Source organism: Pseudophryne corroboree, chromosome 1, assembly GCF_028390025.1.
Source record: "Pseudophryne corroboree isolate aPseCor3 chromosome 1, aPseCor3.hap2, whole genome shotgun sequence".
NCBI lineage: Eukaryota > Metazoa > Chordata > Amphibia > Anura > Myobatrachidae > Pseudophryne > Pseudophryne corroboree.
Window position 1 is genome coordinate 173,297,828 of NC_086444.1, and position 25,887 is coordinate 173,323,714.

At 46.9% G+C, this 25,887-nt stretch overlaps 1 protein-coding gene across 3 annotated transcripts in view; it reads left to right on the forward strand.

The window, feature by feature from the left end:
* The first annotated feature begins 1 nt into the window (after window position 1).
* The window catches only part of RAD17 (RAD17 checkpoint clamp loader component), a 102,636-nt gene continuing 76,750 nt past the window's right edge, over window positions 2-25,887 (forward strand). Inside the window, exons 1-8 of one of the 3 annotated variants that reach the window (XM_063963901.1) lie at window positions 2-95; window positions 885-978; window positions 9,755-10,000; window positions 10,126-10,200; window positions 10,845-10,998; window positions 11,152-11,288; window positions 11,997-12,049; window positions 12,136-12,261. In XM_063963901.1, coding sequence (XP_063819971.1) covers window positions 937-978; window positions 9,755-10,000; window positions 10,126-10,200; window positions 10,845-10,998; window positions 11,152-11,288; window positions 11,997-12,049; window positions 12,136-12,261 — 833 coding nt within the window. In that variant the 5' untranslated portion in view covers window positions 2-95; window positions 885-936. Of the gene's footprint in view, window positions 96-421; window positions 529-587; window positions 612-884; window positions 979-9,754; window positions 10,001-10,125; window positions 10,201-10,844; window positions 10,999-11,151; window positions 11,289-11,996; window positions 12,050-12,135; window positions 12,262-25,887 lie in introns of those variants that run through there. The other 2 variants (XM_063963900.1, XM_063963903.1) reach the window with 2 other exon arrangements.

A 25,887-nucleotide genomic window follows, 5' to 3' on the forward strand; every position in this document is an offset into this window, starting at 1 on the left:
AGGAGCTACGTGCGAACAGGGTACCCGAAAAGTTCGCTCGCCACGCTTCGGGCACGGTGGCTCGCTCCGCTTCGCTCACCACCTAATTACTAAAGGTAATAGTTGGTGGCGTGGATAGTAGAGGAACTATCCCGCTGGCCTAGCTCCTCCCCCTTGCGTCGTAACTCCTCCCCCTTACGGAAAAGGTCCCTTAGCCCACTTGATTCTAGCATCTACCATGACGTGACTGCGCACTACAGCCGCTTCTATTCCATAAAAAAATAATAATAATAAAATAAATTAAAATAATAATAATAACAACTAAGACGTTTTCAGCTTTGTAACAAACAGTAATTATGGAGCCAGAGCCACTGCCCACTTCCAAGATGGTGGCCCGTGGCTCACTGGACAGCCCCGCCGGCCGCCGCTTTCATCCCGGAGTGCGCGTCACTCCCGCGCCGGTGACGTAGTTGTCAAGCGCCCACAGCCTGAGAGGTTCCACCGTGCAAAGTGACAACGGTTCGGTACGGGGTAGTGTGTGTCCAGACGGTGAGTTACCCGACGTGTACCCCCGGGCCTCCAGCAGTGACCCAGCCCGGGCCACCCGCTCCGCCATACCCGGTCACTTTCCGGTAATGAGAGGCTGGGGCAGGACCAGTGACAGCAGTCAGGGCAGCATTAGCCGCAGTGCATGCCAGCCTGCGTTCTTCCCCCAGTGTGGTGGGACTATAAGTTCCAGCTTGTCTTACCAACAAGAGTCGCAACTTCAAGTGATTCTTCAGTCCTACCGGCTGTTGTGGAACTACAAGTACCAGCATTTCCGGCAACACCGCCTCCTCCTGATGCATGATTGTATACATGTACTTATTATTATATGATGCTATGTGCTGTGTGCTTTATTCCAGGCAGCGGAAGCATGGTGCAGCGCTGAGGGCATGGGACGCCCACTGCTCTATCATGTCAAAGGCATCCCGCAGGAGAAAAGTCACTTCTGCTAAGGTAATGGGGCTGACGTGTGTAACACTATGTAGCAGCGTGATAAATGTGGGCATAGGAGGAATAAATTAAACTTTATCTGCAGAATCTCCCTCCACACTTCTTCCGGCACATCACTTTATTCATAATAGTAATAGGTCTTCCAACCTTGTTACCTACAGGGATGTAGTTTCTATTTATTTATTAACTTAAATTATGATACTTGTTGCAGATTCAACATGATATATAGTGTAGCAATTCACATGGAGACTAGAATTCTAATTATATTACTGCTTGAAAGTCATTATTTTTAAGCATTGAAATAATTAGTAATTAGTGTATTTTCTTTATTTAGCAAGATGTGATTTAAGTGAAAGTGCAGTAAACAAGCAATCTTTCTACTGGTGACCTCTTCTATGGTGTGGTGTTTTGTGTTTTCTACTGTCTAAGAATTCTGTTTATTCGTACTAATTTTTTTAATATGCTATTGTAGTAAAGGGCGCCCCATTTTGTATTACATCATGTTGCCTTTTAACTCTTAAGCTTTTCCATTTAACACAGTTTGGTACTGTAATTAAAAAATCAGAACATTACTTTAAAGTACACAGAAAAATGCATTATTAGACCTCAGTAGGCCTTCGCATGGGATGCAGTTAGTTTGCTGGCTGTTGGGATCCCAGCGGTAAGGATAACGAAACACCGGAATCCCGATAGCTAGCAATTCCGTCAGACAGAATCCCGGCGCTCAGGGTCTGTACCCACTAGTGGATGTCCACGACACCCATAGAGTGGGACTAGAACCTCTGGCAAGTGCAGTGAGCCCGCGAGGGGACTCTACGATCGCCCCGCTGCTGGCTGGGATGCTGTTGTCTGTATAGTGAGGGCCGGAATCTTTAACGCATACTGATCCCCGTCTCGCCTCATACGGGATATTGCATGAGAGGTACAAGGGTATGGATCATTAGGTTGACCCAATATGATCATTAGGTCGACAGTTACAAGTTAGTAGAAAAGATTGACATGTACAAAATGTTGACACAAAAAAGGTAGACACACTTTTTTTTTATGTCGTTTACACTTGTAACCACTTAACTGACAAATTTTTTCCCCAAAACCCACTCAGAATTTATTTATTTTTTTCTAGTCAGGTGGAGAATGTGTATTTAACATCATCTAAATTGATTTTAGTTAAAAATAAATAAATATTTTTTATTTTTTTTGTATTTGAAAAAAAAAAAGAGAGAATTTTTTTTCAAACATCGTGACCATCGCGGCTTTCATTTTGACAGCCGGGACAGCCTCCAGGTACACTGTGTATCTGACTGGTCGCGTCCTGTGCGACCAGGTCAGATAAAGCACTTGCTGGTATTGTAGCATCTGATGCGAACATGCCAGGCAAGTGGTTAAAGCACAGGGAACAGCTTTACTCGTCATGCTTTGGGCAAGGTGCATCGCTTCCCTGCAGCTGTGATCTGCACAGGTTACTATTATCAGTTATAGTCCACAAGGATGGTAACTAGAGATGAGCGCCTGAAATTTTTCGGGTTTTGGGTTCGGTTCCGCGGCCGTGTTTTGGGTTCGAACGCGTTTTGGCAAAACCTCACCGAATTATTTTTGTCGGATTCGGGTGTGTTTTGGATTCGGGTGTTTTTTTCAAAAAACCCTAAAAAACAGCTTAAATCATAGAATTTGGGGGTAATTTTGATCCCAAAGTATTATTAACCTCAAAAAACATAATTTACACTCATTTTCAGCCTATTCTGAACACATCACACCTCACAATATTATTTTTAGTCCTAAAATTTGCACCGAGGTCGCTGTGTGAGTAAGATAAGCGACCCTAGTGGCCGACACAAACACCGGGCCCATCTAGGAGTGGCACTGCAGTGTCACGCAGGATGTCCCTTCCAAAAAACCCTCCCCAAACAGCACATGACGCAAAGAAAAAAAGAGGCGCAATGAGGTAGCTGTGTGAGTAAGATTAGCGACCCTAGTGGCCGACACAAACACCGGGCCCATCTAGGAGTGGCACTGCAGTGTCACGCAGGATGGCCCTTCCAAAAAACCCTCCCCAAACAGCACATGACGCAAAGAAAAAAAGAGGCGCAATGAGGTAGCTGTGTGAGTAAGATTAGCGACCCTAGTGGCCGACACAAACACCGGGCCCATCTAGGAGTGGCACTGCAGTGTCACGCAGGATGGCCCTTCCAAAAAACCCTCCCCAAACAGCACATGACGCAAAGAAAAAAAGAGGCGCAATGAGGTAGCTGACTGTGTGAGTAAGATTAGCGACCCTAGTGGCCGACACAAACACCGGGCACATCTAGGAGTGGCACTGCAGTGTCACGCAGGATGTCCCTTCCAAAAAACCCTCCCCAAACAGCACATGACGCAAAGAAAAAAAGAGGCGCAATGAGGTAGCTGTGTGAGTAAGATTAGCGACCCTAGTGGCCGACACAAACACCGGGCCCATCTAGGAGTGGCACTGCAGTGTCACGCAGGATGTCCCTTCCAAAAAACCCTCCCCAATCAGCACATGATGCAAAGAAAAAGAAAAGAAAAAAGAGGTGCAAGATGGAATTATCCTTGGGCCCTCCCACCCACCCTTATGTTGTATAAACAAAACAGGACATGCACACTTTAACCAACCCATCATTTCAGTGACAGGGTCTGCCACACGACTGTGACTGATATGACGGGTTGGTTTGGACCCCCCCCAAAAAAGAAGCAATTAATCTCTCCTTGCACAAACTGGCTCTACAGAGGCAAGATGTCCACCTCATCTTCACCCTCCGATATATCACCGTGTACATCCCCCTCCTCACAGATTATCAATTCGTCCCCACTGGAATCCACCATCTCAGCTCCCTGTGTACTTTGTGGAGGCAATTGCTGCTGGTCAATGTCTCCGCGGAGGAATTGATTATAATTCATTTTAATGAACATCATCTTCTCCACATTTTCTGGATGTAACCTCGTACGCCGATTGCTGACAAGGTGAGCGGCGGCACTAAACACTCTTTCGGAGTACACACTTGTGGGAGGGCAACTTAGGTAGAATAAAGCCAGTTTGTGCAAGGGCCTCCAAATTGCCTCTTTTTCCTGCCAGTATAAGTACGGACTGTGTGACGTGCCTACTTGGATGCGGTCACTCATATAATCCTCCACCATTCTATCAATGTTGAGAGAATCATATGCAGTGACAGTAGACGACATGTCCGTAATCGTTGTCAGGTCCTTCAGTCCGGACCAGATGTCAGCATCAGCAGTCGCTCCAGACTGCCCTGCATCACCGCCAGCGGGTGGGCTCGGAATTCTGAGCCTTTTCCTCGCACCCCCAGTTGCGGGAGAATGTGAAGGAGGAGATGTTGACAGGTCGCGTTCCGCTTGACTTGACAATTTTGTCACCAGCAGGTCTTTCAACCCCAGCAGACCTGTGTCTGCCGGAAAGAGAGATCCAAGGTAGGCTTTAAATCTAGGATCGAGCACGGTGGCCAAAATGTAGTGCTCTGATTTCAACAGATTGACCACCCGTGAATCCTTGTTAAGCGAATTAAGGGCTGCATCCACAAGTCCCACATGCCTAGCGGAATCGCTCCGTGTTAGCTCCTTCTTCAATGCCTCCAGCTTCTTCTGCAAAAGCCTGATGAGGGGAATGACCTGACTCAGGCTGGCAGTGTCTGAACTGACTTCACGTGTGGCAAGTTCAAAGGGCATCAGAACCTTGCACAACGTTGAAATCATTCTCCACTGCACTTGAGACAGGTGCATTCCATCTCCTATATCGTGCTCAATTGTATAGGCTTGAATGGCCTTTTGCTGCTCCTCCAACCTCTGAAGCATATAGAGGGTTGAATTCCACCTCGTTACCACTTCTTGCTTCAGATGATGGCAGGGCAGGTTCAGTAGTTTTTGGTGGTGCTCCAGTCTTCTGTACGTGGTGCCTGTACGCCGAAAGTGTCCCGCAATTTTTCTGGCCACCGACAGCATCTCTTGCACGCCCCTGTCGTTTTTTTAAAAATTCTGCACCACCAAATTCAAGGTATGTGCAAAACATGGGACGTGCTGGAATTTGCCCATATTTAATGCACACACAATATTGCTGGCGTTGTCCGATGCCACAAATCCACAGGAGAGTCCAATTGGGGTAAGCCATTCCGCGATGATCTTCCTCAGTTGCCGTAAGAGGTTTTCAGCTGTGTGCGTATTCTGGAAAGCGGTGATACAAAGCGTAGCCTGCCTAGGAAAGAGTTGGCGTTTGCGAGATGCTGCTACTGGTGCCGCCGCTGCTGTTCTTGCGGCGGGAGTCCATACATCTACCCAGTGGGCTGTCACAGTCATATAGTCCTGACCCTGCCCTGCTCCACTTGTCCACATGTCCGTGGTTAAGTGGACATTGGGTACAACTGCATTTTTTAGGACACTGGTGAGTCTTTTTCTGACGTCCGTGTACATTCTCGGTATCGCCTGCCTAGAGAAGTGGAACCTAGATGGTATTTGGTAACGGGGGCACACTGCCTCAATAAATTGTCTAGTTCCCTGTGAACTAACGGCGGATACCGGACGCACGTCTAACACCAACATAGTTGTCAAGGACTCAGTTATCCGCTTTGCAGTAGGATGACTGCTGTGATATTTCATCTTCCTCGCAAAGGACTGTTGAACAGTCAATTGCTTACTGGAAGTAGTACAAGTGGGCTTACGACTTCCCCTCTGGGATGACCATCGACTCCCAGCGGCAACAACAGCAGCGCCAGCAGCAGTAGGCGTTACACGCAAGGATGCATCGGAGGAATCCCAGGCAGGAAAGGACTCGTCAGACTTGCCAGTGACATGGCCTGCAGGACTATTGGCATTCCTGGGGAAGGAGGAAATTGACACTGAGGGAGTTGGTGGGGTGGTTTGCGTGAGCTTGGTTACAAGAGGAAGGGATTTACTGGTCAGTGGACTGCTTCCGCTGTCACCCAAAGTTTTTGAACTTGTCACTGACTTATTATGAATGCGCTGCAGGTGACGTATAAGGGAGGATGTTCCGAGGTGGTTAACGTCCTTACCCCTACTTATTACAGCTTGACAAAGGGAACACACGGCTTGACACCTGTTGTCCGCATTTCTGGTGAAATACCTCCACACCGAAGAGCTGATTTTTTTGGTATTTTCACCTGGCATGTCAACGGCCATATTCCTCCCACGGACAACAGGTGTCTCCCCGGGTGCCTGACTTAAACAAACCACCTCACCATCAGAATCCTCCTGGTCAATTTCCTCCCCAGCGCCAGCAACACCCATATCCTCCTCATCCTGGTGTACTTCAACACTGACATCTTCAATCTGACTATCAGGAACTGGACTGCGGGTGCTCCTTCCAGCACTTGCAGGGGGCATGCAAATAGTGGAAGGCGCATGCTCTTCACGTCCAGTGTTGGGAAGGTCAGGCATCGCAAACGACACAATTGGACTCTCCTTGTGGATTTGGGATTTCAAAGAACGCACAGTTCTTTGCGGTGCTTTTGCCAGCTTGAGTCTTTTCAGTTTTCTAGCGAGAGGCTGAGTGCTTCCATCCTCATGTGAAGCTGAACCACTAGCCATGAACATAGGCCAGGGCCTCAGCCGTTCCTTGCCACTCCGTGTGGTAAATGGCATATTGGCAAGTTTACGCTTCTCCTCCGACAATTTTATTTTAGGTTTTGGAGTCCTTTTTTTTCTGATATTTGGTGTTTTGGATTTGACATGCTCTGTACTATGACATTGGGCATCGGCCTTGGCAGACGACGTTGCTGGCATTTCATCGTCTCGGCCATGACTAGTGGCAGCAGCTTCAGCACGAGGTGGAAGTGGATCTTGATCTTTCCCTAATTTTGGAACCTCAACTTTTTTGTTCTCCATATTTTATAGGCAGAACTAAAAGGCACCTCAGGTAAACAATGGAGATGGATGGATTGGATAGTTTACTAGTATACAATTATGGACGGACTGCCACGGTTAGGTGGTATAAAAAAACCACGGTTAGGTGGTATATATTATAATAATAATACAATTATGGATGGACGGACTGCCTGCCGACTGCCGACACAGAGGTAGCCACAGCCGTGAACTACCGCACTGTACACTGGTTGATAAAGAGATAGTAGTATACTCGAAACAACTAGTATGACACTATGACGACGGTATAAAGAATGGAAAAAAAACCACGGTTAGGTGGTATATATTATAATAATAATACAATTATGGATGGACGGACTGCCTGCCGACTGCCGACACAGAGGTAGCCACAGCCGTGAACTACCGCACTGTACACTGGTTGATAAAGAGATAGTAGTATACTCGTAACAACTAGTATGACACTATGACGACGGTATAAAGAATGGAAAAAAAACCACGGTTAGGTGGTATATATTATAATAATAATACAATTATGGATGGACGGACTGCCTGCCGACTGCCGACACAGAGGTAGCCACAGCCGTGAACTACCGCACTGTACACTGGTTGATAAAGAGATAGTAGTATACTCGTAACAACTAGTATGACACTATGACGACGGTATAAAGAATGAAAAAAAAACCACGGTTAGGTGGTATATATTATAATAATAATACAATTATGGATGGACGGACTGCCTGCCGACTGCCGACACAGAGGTAGCCACAGCCGTGAACTACCGCACTGTACACTGGTTGATAAAGAGATAGTAGTATACTCGTAACAACTAGTATGACACTATGACGACGGTATAAAGAATGGAAAAAAAACCACGGTTAGGTGGTATATATTATAATAATAATACAATTATGGATGGACGGACTGCCTGCCGACTGCCGACACAGAGGTAGCCACAGCCGTGAACTACCGCACTGTACACTGGTTGATAAAGAGATAGTAGTATACTCGTAACAACTAGTATGACACTATGACGACGGTATAAAGAATGGAAAAAAAACCACGGTTAGGTGGTATATATTATAATAATAATACAATTATGGATGGACGGACTGCCTGCCGACTGCCGACACAGAGGTAGCCACAGCCGTGAACTACCGCACTGTACACTGGTTGATAAAGAGATAGTAGTATACTCGTAACAACTAGTATGACACTATGACGACGGTATAAAGAATGGAAAAAAAACCACGGTTAGGTGGTATATATTATAATAATAATACAATTATGGATGGACGGACTGCCTGCCGACTGCCGACACAGAGGTAGCCACAGCCGTGAACTACCGCACTGTACACTGGTTGATAAAGAGATAGTAGTATACTCGTAACAACTAGTATGACACTATGACGACGGTATAAAGAATGGAAAAAAAACCACGGTTAGGTGGTATATATTATAATAATAATACAATTATGGATGGACGGACTGCCTGCCGACTGCCGACACAGAGGTAGCCACAGCCGTGAACTACCGCACTGTACACTGGTTGATAAAGAGATAGTAGTATACTCGTAACAACTAGTATGACACTATGACGACGGTATAAAGAATGGAAAAAAAACCACGGTTAGGTGGTATATATTATAATAATAATACAATTATGGATGGACGGACTGCCTGCCGACTGCCGACACAGAGGTAGCCACAGCCGTGAACTACCGCACTGTACACTGGTTGATAAAGAGATAGTAGTATACTCGTAACAACTAGTATGACACTATGACGGTATAAAGAAAGAAAAAAAAATACCACGGTTAGGTGGTATATATTGTAATACAATTATGGACGGACTGCCTGCCGAGTTCCGACTGCCGACACAGAGGTAGCCACAGCCGTGAACTACCGCACTGTACTGTGTCTGCTGCTAATATAGACTGGTTGATAAAGAGATAGTATACAATACATACAACAATGAATATACTACTATACTGGTGGTCAGGCACTGGTCACCACTAGTCACACTGGCAGTGGCACTCCTGCAGCAAAAGTGTGCACTGTTTAATTTTAAATTAATATAATATTATGTACTCCTGGGGGCTCCTGCTATAACAACCTGCAGTGCTCCCCAGTCTCCCCCACAATTATTATAAGCTTTGCCTTTTATACATTGATGTGCAGCACACTGGGCTGAGCTGAGTGCACACAGACTGAGTCACACTGTGTGACTGGCTGCTGCTGTGTATCGTTTTTTTTCAGGCAGAGAACGGATATAGCAGAGAACGGATATATATTAAAATAAATAAAAGTTAACTAACAACAACTGCACTGGTCACTGTGGTAAACTCTGTCTGACTCTGCACAATCTCTCTCTCTCTCTTCTAATCTAATTTCTAATGGAGAGGACGCCAGCCACGTCCTCTCCCTATCAATCTCAATGCACGTGTGAAAATGGCGGCGACGCGCGGCTCCTTATATAGAATCCGAGTCTCGCGAGAATCCGACAGCGTCATGATGACGTTCGGGCGCGCTCGGGTTAACCGAGCAAGGCGGGAGGATCCGAGTCTGCTCGGACCCGTGAAAAAAACATGAAGTTCGTGCGGGTTCGGTTTCAGAGAAACCGAACCCGCTCATCTCTAATGGTAACGTGTGAAAAAGTTGAATGTGCTTAGCAGTAGTTGCAGAAGAGGTACAGTATAAGGCATACAATCATCTGTAGGTGGACAACAATTTTGTGTTAGTTTATTGACCATTAATTGGCCAAATTGCTTATGAAATGCAAATAAGAATGGCTGTTCTAGTGGGCAACACGCACTGTGATGGGTCAGCATTATGCTTATTTATGGAAAATGTAACAAATATTTTTACATTTCTATGGTTTGTACAAAATGACCAGAAGTCTAATCTAATGTGTCTGCAGATCACAGACTGGGTAGAGCCGTCATTTGAAAACTTGTTTGGAAACACTGTGGACTCATCCACTCGGGCTTCAGGAGCAGCTAAAAGAGTTGTACCCAAGAAAGATGAGACTTTACTAGAGAACAAAGTTCAGAGCAAGAAAAGAGCAAATCCATTTTCCACAAATCATTCCAGTGACCTGATTAAACCCACCTCAGGTCAGTCACAGGATGACCCATGGATTGACAAATACAGACCTGAAGCTCAGGTAACTAAAACCAGAGAGATGAGAACAATATTGTATTGTATGGAACGGTTTAGGGTTTGTCCAGCCTGAAATTATTTAATTCTGAAATTCTGTTTTAATGAGGTTGAACTTTGTTGTTCCTGCAGACAGACCTTGCTGTACATAAGAAGAAAGTTGAGGAGGTTGAGACCTGGTTAAGAGCCCATGCTGGGCAAAAACAGGTTTGGTTTACTCTTGATACGTATTTGTATTTTATATTTGTATCGCAGCACACATTCATATCAGTCCTGGCCCCAGTGAAGCTTACAGTCTCTATTCTCTACAACATATATACACATTATGGTTAATATTTGTAGAATCCATTTAACCTACTAATATGTTTTTGGAGTGTGGGAGGAAACCCAACTAAACATTCGGAGACTATGTAAACGTCAAATGGTTAGAGCCTTGGTCAGGAATTAGACTCCTTGGTGTGAGGCAGTGACACTCACCACTATGGCACCATGCTGCCCAGTTTTATATAGCTTGTGCTCATGGGGAAAAACTCCATGGGGTATATTTACTAAAATTTGATTTTGGGAAGCACTTTATGAATCTTCAAAATCGATTGAAATCTATTCCTTTTGGAGTTTCTAAACTTTTTGATAAATCCCTAATTTACTAAAAATTTATTGTGCATTCAGTTTTCGATGTGGATTCATGTTTGGAAGGGATTTAGAATTGAATTGATGAAATCCCTGCCTAAATCGAACCTCAAATCCCCATTGAAATCACCAAAATCGAACTTTAGTACATTTTTGCCCCGTGTTACTGTTGATCAGTGTGTTGAGAAGAGTTTATCAATTATCCCTTTACGTCTTCACAGAATGGATCCATATTGTTACTCACTGGTCCTCCCGGCTGTGGCAAGTCCACAACTATTCTAGTTCTTGCTAAGGAACTAGGAATTGAGGTGCAGGAATGGATCAACCCTTTGATGCAAGAGTTTAAACAGGACGAGCCAGATGTTTTTTGTCGAGGTAGTGTTAAAATTTGTATATATTCTATTTTATTGCAATAGATTCCTGATTGGACTCATTTTTATAAAGCTTTTCTGGCTTTAATCAAGTATATGTTATTTAATCATACAACTTATGTCCCTTATTGTGGCTCTGCTTTTTTGTTTTCTTCAGATATGGGATTCCAGCCTTATACCAGCCAGTCTCAGTCAGCTCTCTTTCAGGACTTTCTGTTGAGGGCAAACAAATATAACAGATTACAGATGCTGGGAGAGTCACCATGTGCCGACAGCAAAGTCATCATAGTTGATGTAAGTTACATGGTAAAATGAAAATATACTCTGCTAATTAATCACCTATAGTGGTAAACATAGATAATTAAAGGAAAATATCACAAGTTTATACAGAGTGGTGTAATTGTTTTTTTAAATCTAATTTAATGAAGTGAAGTCCTGCAAACATTCTCCGTATTGATCTTTAGAAATGTACCTGTCACAAGATTGTTTGTTATGCGAGGGGATATGTATGGCAGTTAAAAAGGTAGTTATGAAACCCCTACTGGCATCAGTGGTTAACAGCAGACTGGGTATAACCTGGTTCTACTCCAGAACCTAAATGGACGATATAACACAAAACTTTAAGAGATACTTCTGGGCACTAATACTACAATTAAATGTTAATAATGAATAACAATACAAAGGGAATCACAATGAAAAAGCATGAATAAAAATAGTCCATTCCCTAAATGTTTTATTTTATTTTATTTTATTACTCTCTCTTTACTTGCAACAAGCACCTTTAGGTGATAGGCAGGAGAATCTTCAGCCTCTTAAATCCTACTTACATCATTTATTGTCTGCAGTGGTTTGGTCCTTTCCAATTTGGAAATCCTTTATATTTCTTATTGTTGTTTGCATTAGTAATTTATTAAACATGTTTTAAAGCTATAATACATTATGTTGTGGCTATATATTTGTCATGCATGGTTTTTTTTCTTGTTTTTGTTTACTTTATCACAGGATATGCCCAACCTATTTTATAGGGATCCTGGAAGTTTGCATGACATTCTCAGGTAAGGTTAATTGTAACCCTTTGTGTCTTTTCCTATTGCATTAGCATGTCTCTAACTGAGCCATACTGTTTTGTGATGCACTGTAGGAGATTTGTAAAAACCGGTCGCTGCCCTCTGGTGTTTATAGTCTCAGACAGTTTGAGTGGCGACAGCCATCAAAGACGACTGTTCCCGAAAGAGATTCAGGATGAATTATGCGTCTGTAATATCAGGTAAAAGATTTAAGTTTTTGGACCATCGCATAAAGGCATACTGTAAATATAAATTAGTAATCTATTTTTCTCTTACATCCTAGAGGATACTGGGTTTCCATTTAGTACCATGGTGTATAGACGGGTCCACTAGTAGTCATGGGCACTTTAAGAATTTGATAGTGTGGGCTGGCTTCTCCCTCTATGCCCCTCCTACCAGACTCAGTTTCAGAAATGTGCCCGAAGGAGCCGGTCACGCTGAAGGAAGCTCCTGAAGAGGTTTCTGCCTTTATTTTATCTGTTTGTTATTTTCAGGTAGGGCTGGTTGGCACCAGCCTGCCTGGTTCGTGGGACTTAGGGGGGGAACAGCCCAACCTCTTGAAGGGTTAATTGTCCCGTCCGCTGACAGAACACTGAGCTCCTTAGGGAACTATTCGCAAGCCCCACCATGGCGAGCGTACATTACCGCAGCATGTCGCCACCCCTAACAGAGCCAGAAGAAAGAAGAGTGGTGAGTACTAAGCCGGCGTCTCGGCTAGCAGTTCGCCGGCCTTTATGGCGGCATGAGGCTACGGAGAGGCACGGCTTCTAACCGTGGCGGAATATATCTCCAGACACAGCTGCGTCTCAGTACACAGTACCCACACTGGCAAAAACAGCCTTAAAATGGTTTTCTCTCCATTTTAAGCACCAGATTACCTCAGCCAGTATAAGAAAAGCGGGAAGACCGTGCGCCATTGAAGGGGCGGGGCCTTCACTATGAGCGGATCCAGCAGCTCACCAGCGCCATTTTCCCTCTGCAGTGGACACAGACGCTGACTGACAAGGACGTGCAGCTCCTCCGGAGAGACTCCAGATTACCTCAGCGGTACCAGGGGGTCATAGTAGTGGGGGAGCGATTATTAGTGTACTAAGTCCCCTATCAGGGTACTTAGTCTGCGACCTGGCTAAGCTTGGCATTAGCGATAAGGGCGAGGTGGGGGCTGGCTCCAAATAACTGTGTCTCCCTGAAGGGCTCTTTGTGGGTTAATTGTTGCTTAACCTTTTCCTGTGTGTGTGCTGTCACATTTACATTGTCAGGCAAAGAGTGTGTTTCTTGTACAGCGGAGTGTTCCTCTTCACCAGGGGGCTCACTACTGGGTACTCAGGGCAGTGCTACTTCCCAGAATAGCGGGGCTGAACCGGAGTGGGTCAATTCCATTAAGGGAATAATCTCAAATATTTCTCCAAAACTATCCCACAATGAGAAAGAGACAAAATACTTAAACTGTGGATGACTTTAGGAATAGAGACTCAGTCCCCAAACCAGTGTCTCAATCCCCTCACATTTGTGCGCACAAACGATCTCTGGCCCATAGCCTGCAGTCTGACTCTGACAGGTCAGACATAGAGGAGGGTGAGGTGGATTTGGAGGGGGGGGGGGGATGTTGCTCTGTCACAGGAAATAGAGGCTCTTATAGAGGCTATCAGAGATGTTCTGCAAATTCCTGATAAGGTGTCAGAGGAGTGTGAGGAATTTTATTTTAATGTAAAAAAGAAATCCTCAGTCACTTTTCCTGCGTCAAAGGAATTGAATACCCTGTTTGAAGAACCGTGGGTTAATCCTGATAAGAAATTTCAAATCCCTAAAAGGTTGCTCTCACCTTTTCTCTTTCATCCACTAGGGGACACTGGAGTCCTATACAGTAGGGGTGTGAAGCCTTGAACCGGAGGTGTGGCACAATCTAAAATTAGCATTGTCTCCACAGCCGGCTCCTCCCCTTCACATCCCTCCTCCCTCAGTTTGAAAAATTGTGCTGGAGGCACAATACGTGGAGCACTGAGCTCCTGACAGAAAAGCTAAAAGGGGCTGCGTAACCCTAAGAAAGGGGGAACAAAGCTACCTAAGTCCAGAGAGACAAAGATCTCTATTGAAGGGACCTGCATCTCTCCACAGGAGATCCTCCAAAAACCAACTAATAGTGAGTACTGGTCGAATTAGGCTAGGGACTTCCAGTTAGAAAAGTATTTTTTTTTTTTCTTTTTCTCATTCTATCTCTTATAATAATACTGTTAAAACTCCCTTTTATACAATAATCAGGGAGGAAGGGCAGAGCGAAGGTGACCGGCGCGTAGGAGACTTAGTGCTGCGCAGGACTCAGCCTGTCTTCCCTGCAGGGGGGACGGCGGAAGCTGCGCACTGCACAGTATAAAAGACATCGGGCAGAGCAGAGCACAGGCGCCGCTACGGGAGACGGACCCGTCGCGCGCACCAGCCGGCGGCTCCAGGGCAACTACATGAGTCACACGAGCGGAGCACAGGCGCGGCTACGGGAGACGGACCCGTCGCGCGCGCCAGCCGGCGGGTCCGGAGCGCACTGCAGGGCTCGGCACGCACAGGGGGTGAGATGCTAGAGACCAGCGGGACATAAAGAGCAGAATCCCGCAGAGCATTGAGGCGCAGGATTTTAAAGCAGTACTGCAGGTAATGGAATTACATTTAGTGGGGGCCATATTTTTTTCGTTTTGGCGCCAGGCTGAGGTGAGGGATAGGTCCTCCTCCCCCCTCCCCCGCAGTAGTGTACATAGGGGAAGGTTTATTAATAAAAGAATTAACTCCCCCTGCTGCTCGGCCTGGATAGTGCATGTATTCAGATAGTAGAGAGAGAGTTAGGTAACAGCTCCCTCTGCTGGTAAAATGTATATATACAACATATGAGGATCTCCTGAAAAGTAATCAAAATTTACAAATTATATTTTCAAGGGACGTCTGTTTCAAAGATCCCAGAGAAAATACACGGAAGCAAGCCAACTCTAACATCGTAGCTGATTTACAGTTGGGGTGTGAGGGTTGCGAGTCGGCTGGTGTTTTATTTTATTTTTATTTTTTGGCCTGTTCCTTTTCTAGAGAAAGAGGGGACGGGTAATTCCAGCCGGATCCTATACCTTCGCTTCCGTCATCTCCCAGTCTTTCTCTTCCTAGTTTAAAGGGTGAAAGCGCTGCGTAGTACCCGACTAAGGGGTTTTAAAAAGAAAAACAGCATGTCTAAGGCTACCAAGACCTCAAAGACCTGCTATGTTTGTACGAAATGTAACAAGAAGAGCACGCGGGTTGGCAGCTCCGGGGTGTGCGACTCCTGCTTAGACAAGGACGCTCCACCTGGGAGCAGTGCTCTAGCTAAGGCATGGGAAGACAACCTTGCTAATAGAATTTCCAAGGAGATGGCAGAATCCCGCAAGCAGCAATCGGAATGGGCTGCAGGATTCTCAAAGATGATGGAGGAATTTCTCATCAAGTTAACGCCACCCGCACACGCAGAGACGAGTGTGCGCAGGGCCGTTAAAAGAGCTCTTCCTATTATACCAGAAACTGAGGAGGAAGAGGGTTTTCTTCTGGAAACGGAAGAAGGTGAGTTAATTGAACCTAACCTAGACGCCGATTTTCCTGAAGAAGATTCCGCGATCTCGGGTCTGGATTCCTTAATTGACGCGGTAAAGGACATCCTAAGCTTTAAGGAAGAGGAAGTCCGGGAACCGGAAGATTTCGATTTGTTCGAATCCCAGAAGCCGCGTGCAGCAGCGTTCCCCATTCCTAAATCCCTCCAAACTCAGATGGAGGAGGCTTGGAAACAACCTGACAAACGTTTTCAATTTCCAAAACGTTTTCAGGTAACTTACCCCCTACCTAAGGGTGTAATGGACAAGTGGGAGTCTCCGCCAGTAGTGGATGCTTCACTAGGAAGATTGTCAAAGAAGACAATCTTGCCAATTCCTAACGTAACTACTTTAAAGGATGCGTCCGACCGTAAGGTTGAAACTGCGTTAAAATCAATGTTTGTAGCAGCAGGTGCAGCGCAGAGACCTGCGATCGTCTGTGCTTGGGTCAACAAGGCCATGGGTGCATGGTCCGGCCGTATTGTACAAGCTATTGAGGAGGAAAATAGCTTAGAAGAGATTACACAGTTGGCGGAACACATTCGAGAATCTGCTTCATACTTGTGTCAGGCTTCTAAGGATATTAGCAGAATAGCATCGCGCATATCTGCATCGGCCATATCGGCTAGAAGGATTTTATGGCTCAGAGAATGGCAGGGTGACTCTGACACCAAAAAGGCAGTAGAATCCATCCCCTTTGGGGGTGAGATGCTATTCGGACCAGAGTTGGACAAGTGGATTTCGCAGGCTACAGCGGGGAAGTCCACCTTTCTGCCGACTCCTTATACGAGAACCGCTCCACAGACTAGGAGGGGTTATTCGGGACCAGCATTTACTTCGTTTAGATCTCAGTCCTTTCGAGCCAGAGGAAGGGGTTTCGGTACACAAGCACGTGGGGGCAGAGGTAGAGGCCGCTCACAAGCCACAACCAGAAAGCAGGATAAACCTGCTGACAAGACCGTGGCATGACGGCCTCCCAGCTCACCTGGGGTCCCCCTTGGTGGGCGGCCGACTGGAAGGTTTTCAGGACATCTGGGCCAAAACCTCACCAGAACTTTGGGTGAACAACTTGATCTCTCAGGGATACAAGCTGGAATTTCAACAGAGGCCTCACAGTCAGTTTTTTACAACAGGATTGCCTCGGTGTCCTCAGAAAGCAAGGGCACTACGGGCGGCAATTCTCAGATTGCTACATGCAGAGGTCATTATTCCAGTTCCCGCTTCTCAGAGAGGAACAGGGTTCTATTCCAATCTTTTTGTCGTGCCAAAACCAGACGGGACGGTCAGACCAATACTCAATTTAAAAGTTTTCAACCAGTTTTTAAGAGTATACAAATTCAAGATGGAATCAATCCAATCAGTCATTGCAGGCTTGGAACAGGGAGAGTTCATGGTATCCATGGACATATAAAGGATGCATATCTGCATATTCCAATCTGGACTCCTCACCAGGCTTACTTAAGGTTCGCACTGGTGGCGGATCACTATCAATTCCGGGCATTGCCGTTCGGTCTAGCATCAGCCCCAAGAATTTTCACAAAGATCATGGCGATCATGGTTGCAGGACTGAGACTGTTGGGGGTCACGATTATACCTTATCTGGACGATTTTTTGATCAAGGCTCCATCTCAGAATCGACTGCTCAAGGATGCTCAGACATCCCATCACTTCCTAATTCAACATGGATGGATTGTCAATTTTCAAAAGTCCAACCTCATACCGACTCAACGGATTCAATTCCTCGGTCTCATCTTGGACACGGTTCTATTACGGGTGTTCCTACCAGAGAACAAGGTCCAGGACCTACAGAGATTAGTGGCTCAGGTACTGAGGACGCAAACAGTCTCTCTGCACCTCTGCGTACAACTTCTCGGGAAGATGGTGGCGTCGTTCGAAGCTCTCCAGTGCGGCAGACTTCATTCACGACCATTCCAGATGAACCTCATTGCTCAGGGAGCAGGCTCGCACTGGCTTCTCCATCGGAGAATCCGACTTCGCCCACAAGTACGGGTCTCCCTGATATGGTGGTCACTACACAAGAACCTTGCAGCCGGCAAGAAATGCGGCATTTGGGATTGGAGGATCCTGACGACGGATGCCAGTCTCAGAGGTTGGGGAGCCGTCCTAGAGGGCAATCAGTTTCAAGGACGGTGGACGCTGCAGTAGAGCAAACTACCCATAAATATCCTCGAACTAAGAGCAGTTTACAATGCACTTCTCTTAGCAGAAGACCTAGTCGTGAATCAACACATCAGGGTTCAGTCAGACAATGTCACGACGACGGCTTATATAAACCGTCAGGGAGGAACAAAGAGCAGGATGGCGTTAAAAGAAGCCACAAAGATCTTGTTGTGGGCGGAAAGAAGAGACATCATTCTCTCGGCAGTGTTCATTCCAGGTCTGGAGAACTGGGAGGCAGATTACCTCAGTCGCCAGGACATGCATCCGGGAGAGTGGGGCCTTCACCCACGGATTTTCAACATGATTGTGAGAAGATGGGGTCTACCTCAGGTGGACCTAATGGCGTCTCGACAAAACCATCAGCTGCCCAGATATGTGTCAAGGACACGAGACCCAGAGGCAGAAGGAGTGGACGCATTGACACTTCCTTGGTGTTACAGGAGGATTTACATCTTTCCGCCATTCCCACTCATACCCAGGGTTCTGAAAAGAGTAAAACGGAAACGAGTGTGGGCCATTTTAATCGCACCAGATTGGCCCCGCAGGAGTTGGTACTCCGATCTGCGGGGGTTACTTGCGGAAGATCCTTGGAGGTTACCTCAGAGAGAGGACCTGCTGTCTCAGGGACCATTCCTACACCCCGACCTGAACAGGCTGCGTTTGACGGCGTGGCTATTGAAACCAGGATCTTAAGAAACAGAGGGATTCCACGAACGGCCATCCCTACAATGATTGCCGCTAGGAAGCCGGTCACAGCCAGGCACTACTATAGGATTTGGAGACGGTACATGGCTTGGTGTTAGGAGCGGGGATGGAATTCAACGAAGTTCCATTTAGCTCGGCTTTTACTTTTCCTTCAGGCCGGTCTAGAGGGAGGACTCAGACTGGGCTCTCTGAAGGTTCAGATTTCGGCTCTTTCCATTCTTTTTCAACAGCGGCTCGCATCTTTGCCAGAGATTCAAACCTTTTTACAGGGGGTTCTGAGGATTAAACCCCCTTTTCGTCCTCCCACGGCACCATGGGACTTGAATTTGGTGTTAGAATATTTGAAGTCACCAATTTTTGAACCGCTGACAAGAACAGACCTGAAATATCTCTCTTGGAAGGTCACGTTATTGCTTGCCTTGGCTTCGGCTAGGCGGGTTTCTGAGTTGGGAGCCTTATCCTGTAAGAGTCCTTTCTTGGTTTTTCATGAGGATAGGGCGGAACTCCGTACAAGAGCAGACTTCCTTCCGAAGGTGGTTTCGGGGTTTCACGTCAACCAGCCAATCGTGGTCCCATCTTTCCAGGGTCTCACAGCTGAGGACGTGTCATTGGATGTTGTCCGAGCTTTACGAATATACGTACAGGTTGCGTCGTCTTTCAGAAGGTCGGATCATTTGTTTGTTCTTTATGATGGGCCAAAGAAAGGTTGGCCGGCATCTAAGCAGAGGGACTCTGTCTAGATGGATTAGACTTGCCATTCGGCAAGCGTATATTTCCTGTGGCAAACAGGTTCCAGTACAGACGGGTGCTCATACTACCCGATCAGTGGGTGCCTCGTGGGCGGCTGCCAGAGGTGCTTCCACTACTCAACTTTGCAGAGCGGCGACGTGGTCTTCAGCCCACACGTTCGCAAGATTTTACAAGTTTGATACTTTTGCGTCCGGAGAATCTAAGTTCGGACGTTTAGTCTTGCAGGCCACCGACAGCACTCCCTCCCTGGGGGAAAACTTTGGGACGTCCCCTACTGTATAGGACTCCAGTGTCCCCTAGTGGATGAAAGAGAAAAGATGATTTTGGTACTTACCGATAAATCCATTTCTCTGAATCCTCTAGGGGACACTGGACGTCCGCCTCGGTGCTGTCAGCCTGCTGTGTTCAAAGTTCTTGTTTTAAACAGTTCGTGCAAACAGTGTTTGTTGTTCGGTTAAGAGTTCTTGGCCGCTGTTTGATATGTTGTACGGTTCGGTTCCTCGCCATGGGCTATAGTGTCATGTCCTATTCTCTCAGTCACATTTTTCAAACTGAGGGAGGAGGGATGTGAAGGGGGAGGAACCGGCTGTGGAGACAATGCTAATTTTAATTGTGCCACACCTCCGGTTCAAGGCTTCACACCCCTACTGTATAGGACTCCAGTGTCCCCTAGAGGATTCAGAGAAATGGATTTATCGGTAAGTACCGAAATCCTCTTTTCCTTTTCCTCTGAAGGATAGGAAAAAATGGGAAAATCCACCGATAGTGGACGCATCAGTCTCTAGGCTGTCATGAAAAATTGTATTGCCTGTCCCTGGTGCAGCCTCCCTAAAAGACACGGCTGATCGTAAAATTGAGTCTATACTCAAATCATTGTACACAGCTGCCGGGATGGCCCGGAGACCGACTATTGCATGTGCGTGGATCACAAAAGCCATTGCTAAATGGTCATGTAACCTAATTGAGAGGTTAGATTCCTTGTCTAGGGGGGATGTTATTTTACTCCTGCAGCATATACAGGACCCTGCGAACTTTATGGTGGAAGCCATAAAAGAGATTGATTTGCTTATTGCACGTACCACCACTATGGCAGTGTCAGCACGCAGGGGCTTGTGGCTACGTCAGTGGACTGCTGATGCGGACTCCAGGAAAGGCGTGGAAGGCCTACCATTCACAGGAGAGGCCTTGTTTGGAGACGAACTAGACAAATGGATCTCCAAAGCTACTGCAGGTAAGTCTACGTATTTTCCTTCCGCAGCTCCCCCTGCCAGGAAAGCTTATTCAGCTTCAAATTTACAGTCCTTTGGACAGCCAAAATTAAGGGCATATCCAGAGGTGCTTCTACGGCCTCCAGAGGCGCAAGAGGTAATCCACGAAACCAGCAATTGCAGGTGCTCAGGAACAGGGCTCAGGCTCTACTACCTCAAAGCCTTCAGCATGACGGTGGACCGCGATGCCTGGAGGACTGTCAGGTGGGAGCCCAACTAAAATTCTTCAGTCACATTTGGTCAGGTTCGTGCCGGGATCCCTGGGTCATAGATCTTATTTCCCAGGGCTACAGACTGGAGTTACAATACCTCCCACCTCACAGATTCTTCAAATCAGGCTTATCAGCTTCACAAGAGGCAAGTATAACTTTACAGCAGGCCATCCAAAAACTAGTACAGACTCAAGTCATTGTTCCAGTTCCACCTCATCTACACAACAAGGGGTACTATTCCAACTTGTTTGTTTGTACCGAAACCGGATGGTTCGATACGACCAATTCTGGTCATCAATTCCTTGTTCTTAAGAGTTACAAACAATGTTTAAGAAGAACTGCAGCGCCCCTATTGATCGCAGTGGCGATTTCTATGGGATGTCACTCAGCAGCCACAACAATATAAACAGAAAATTATAGACACCACTTCTGCGCTCACAATAGGTGAGAAGTGTATAATGTAATCATATAAAGGTCCAAAGCCTTTCAATGGGTGGAAAGAATGAACATGGAAAAATCAATGGTAATAAGCGATCTCCTTTTCTAAAATTCTTCTACATAAAGGTTAAAACATTGGAGGAGGCACTCAAATTCGTACTGTACTCGTGGGAGCATGTGGTTTTCCTCATATAAAGGTATCTTTTGTTCCAGTATTAGGTGGTCCCAGATGTGGTTTACATGCCATCAAGTGATCCCCATGGATCTTCAGAAACAAAAGAAAGGGAAGGGAAAAACAGAGAGAAACCAATTGTGTGATCAGTTCTATCCAGAAAAATGGTTTCTCAAAGATAGATTCCTTCCCCTTTTCTCTAGTTATTGGGTAAACGGAATGCGTACCATACTCGCATCCGTCAGTGGTAATATATGCATATAAAGGTTTCTTTCTCTGACGTCCTAGTGGATGCTGGGAACTCAGTAAGGACCATGGGGATTAGACGGGCTCCGCAGGAGACTGGGCACTCTAAAAGAAAGATTAGGTACTATCTGGTGTGCACTGGCTCCTCCCTCCATGCCCCTCCTCCAGACCTCAGTTAGATTTCTGTGCCCGGCCGAGCTGGATGCACACTAGGGGCTCTCCTGAGCTCCTAGAAAGAAAGTATATGTTAGGTTTTTTATTTTACAGTGAGACCTGCTGGCAACAGGCTCACTGCAACGAGGGACTAAGGGGAGAAGAAGCGAACCTACCTGCTTGCAGCTAGCTTGGGCTTCTTAGGCTACTGGACACCATTAGCTCCAGAGGGATCGACCGCAGGACCCGTCCTTGGTGTTCGTTCCCGGAGCCGCGCCGCCGTCCCCCTTACAGAGCCAGAAGCATGAAGATGGTCTGGAAAATCGGCGGCAGAAGACTTCAGTCTTCACCAAGGTAGCGCACAGCACTGCAGCTGTGCGCCATTGCTCCTCATACACACTAAACACTCCGGTCACTGAGGGTGCAGGGCGCTGGGGGGGGGCGCCCTGAGCAGCAATAAAAACACCTTGGCTGGCAAAATAATCACAATATATAGCCCCAGAGGCTATATATGTGATAATTACCCCTGCCAGAATCCATAAAAAAGCGGGAGAAAAGTCAGCGAAAAAGGGGCGGAGCTATCTCCCTCGGCACACTGGCGCCATTTTCTCTTCACAGTGTAGATGGACGACAGCTCCCCAGGCTCTCCCCTGTAGTTTTCAGGCTCAAAGGGTTAAAAAGAGAGGGGGGGCACTAAATTTAGGCGCAATATTGTTTATACAAGCAGCTATTGGGGAAAATTCACTCAGTGATAGTGTTTATCCCTACATTATATAGCGCTCTGGTGTGTGCTGGCATACTCTCTCTCTGTCTCCCCAAAGGGCTGTGTGGGGTCCTGTCCTCAGTCAGAGCATTCCCTGTGTGTGTGCGGTGTGTCGGTACGGCTGTGTCGACATGTTGGATGAGGAGGCTTATGTGGAGGCGGAGCAGATGCCGATAAATGGGATGTCGCCCCCTGTGGGGCCGACACCAGAGTGGATGGATAGGTGGAAGGTATTAACCGACAGTGTCAACTCCTTACATAAAAGGCTGGATGACGTAACAGCTGTGGGACAGCCGGCTTCTCAGCCCGCGCCTGCCCAGGCGTCTCAAAGGCCATCAGGAGCTCAAAAAACGCCCGTTACCTCAGATGGCAGACACAGATGTCGACACGGAGTCTGACTCCAGTGTCGACAAGGTTGAGACATATACACAATCCACTAGGAACATCCGTTGCATGATCTCGGAAATAAAAATTGTGTTACACATTTCTGACATTAACCCAAGTACCACATAAAAGGGGTTTTATGTTTGGGGAGAAAAAGCAGCCGGTGTTTTGTTCCCCCATCAGATGAGTGAATGAAGTGTGTGAAGAAGCGTGGGTTCCCCCGATAAGAAACTGGTAATTTCAAAAAAATTACTGCTGGCGTACCCTTTCCCGCCAGAGGATAGGTCACGTTGGGAGATATCCCCTAGGGTGGATAAGGCGCTCACACATTTGTCATAAAAGGTGGCACTGCCGTCTTAGGATACGGCCACTTTGAAGGAGCCTGCTGATAAAAAGCAGGAGGCTATCCTGAAGTCTGTATATACACACTCAGGTATTATACTGAGACCTGCAATTGCCTCAGCATGAATAGTGCTGCTGCAGCAGGGTCTGATACCCTGTCAGATAATATTAATACCCTAGACAGGGAGAATATGGTGCTAACATAGAGCATATTAAAGACGTCTTATATATGAGGGATGCACAGGGGGATATTTGCCGGCTGGCGTCCAGAATTAATGCAAGGTCCATTCTGCCAGGAGGGTATTAGAGACCCGGCAGTGGACAGGTGATGTTGACTTTAAAAGGCACATGGAGATTATGCCTTATAAGGGTGAGGAATTGTTTGGGGATGGTCTCTGGGACCTTGTATCCACAGCAACAGCTGGGAAGAAAAATTTCTACCTCAGGTTTCCTCACACCCTAAGAAAGCACTGTATTATCGGGTACAGTCCTTTCGGCTTCAGAAAAGCAAGGGGGCCAAAGGCGCTTCTTTTCTGCACAAGGGAAGAAGGAAAAAGCTGCACAGACAGCCAGTTCCCAGGATCAAAAATCCTCCCCCGCTTCCTCTGAGTCCACAGCATGACGCTGGGGCTCCACAGACAGGTGCGGTGGGGGCGCGTCTCGGGAACTTCAGGGACCAGTGGGCTTGCCCACAGGTGAATCACTGGGTTCTGCAAGTAGTATCACAGGGATACAAGCTGGAGTTCGAGGCGACTCCCCCTCGCCGTTACCTCACATCAGCCTTGCCTGCTGCCCTCGGATATAGGGAGTTAGTACTGGCGGCAATTCACAAGCTGTACTTCCAGCAGGTGAAATCAAGGTACCCCTCCTTCAACAAGGCCGGGGTTACTATTCCAAAATGTTGTGGTACCGAAACCAGACGGTTCGGTGAGACCCATTCTAAAATTGAAATCCTTGAACACTTATATACGAAGGTTCAAGTTGAAAATGGAAACTCTCAGGGCGATTATTGCAAGCCTGGAGAATTTCAGGGTATCACTGGACATCAAGGATGCTTACCTGCATGTCCCTATTTACCCTCCTCACCAGGAGTACCTCAAAATTGTGGTACAGAATTGTCATTACCAATTCCAGACGTTGCCGTTGGTCTGTCCCCGGCACCGAGGGTATTTACCAAGGTAATGGCCGAAAGAATTATCCAGTACTTGGACAATCTCCTTATAAAGGCGAGGTCCAGGGAGCAGTTGTTTGTCAGAGTAGCACTATCTCGGGAAGTGCTACAACAGCACGGCTGGATTCTGAATATTCCAAAGTCGCAGCTGGTTCCTACGACGCATCTACTGTTCCTGGGGATGGTTCTGGACACAGAACAGAAAAAAGTGTTTCTCCCGCAGGAGAAAGCCAAGGGGCTGTCATCTCTAGTCAGAGGCCTCCTGAAACCAAAACAGGTGTCGGTGCATCACTGCACGCGAGTCCTGGAAAAAATGGTAGCTTCCTACGAAGCAGTTCCATTCGGCAGGTTCCATGCAAGAACTTTTCAGTGGGACCTCTTGGACGGGATCGCATCTTCAGATGCATTGGCTGATAACCCTGTCTCCAAGGACCAGGGTGTCTCTGCTGTGGTGGCTGCAGAGTGCTCATCTTCTAGAGGGCCGCAGATTCGGCATACAGGACTAGGTCCTGGTGATCACGGATGCCAGCCTTCGAGGCTGGGGGGCAGTCACACAGGGAAAAAATTTCCAAGGACTTTGGTCAAGTCAGGAGTCGTCCCTACACATAAATATTCTGGAACTGAGGGCCATTTACAATGCCCTAAGTCAGGCAAGACCTCTGCTTCAAAACCAGCCGGTACTGATCCAATCAGACAACATCACGGCAGTCGCCCATGTAAACCGACAGGGCGGCACAAGAAGCAGGATGGCGTGGCAGAAGCCACAAGGATTCTCCGATGGGCGGAAAATCACGTCTTAGCACTGTCAGCAGTGTTCATTCCGGGAGTGGACAACTGGGAAGCAGACTTCCTCAGCAGACACGACCTACACCCGGGAGAGTGGGGACTTCATCCAGAAGTCTTCAAACTGTTGGTAAACCGTTGGGAAAGGCCACAGGTGGACATGATGGCGTCCCACCTCAACAAAAAGCTAAAGAGATATTGCGCCAGGTCAAGGGACCCTCAGGCGATAGCTGTGGACGCTCTAGTGACACCGTGGGTGTACCAGTCGGTTTATGTGTTCCCTCCTCTTCCTCTCATACCAAAGGTACTGAGAATAATAAGAAGGCGAGGAGTAAGAACGATACTCGTGGTTCCGGATTGGCCAAGAAGAGCTTGGTACCCAGAACTTCAAGAAATGATATCAGAGGACCCATGGCCTCTACCGCTCAGACAGGATCTGTTACAGCAGGGGCCCTGTCTGTTCCAAGACTTCCCGCGGCTGCGTTTGACGGCATGGCGGTTGAATTCCGGATCCTAAAGGAAAAGGGCATTCCGGAGGAAGTCATTCCTACGCTGATAAAAGCCAGGAAAGAAGTAACCGCAAACCATTATCACCGTATTTGGCGAAAATATGTTGCGTGGTGTGAGGCCAGGAAGGCCCCTACAGAGGAATTTCAGCTGGGTCG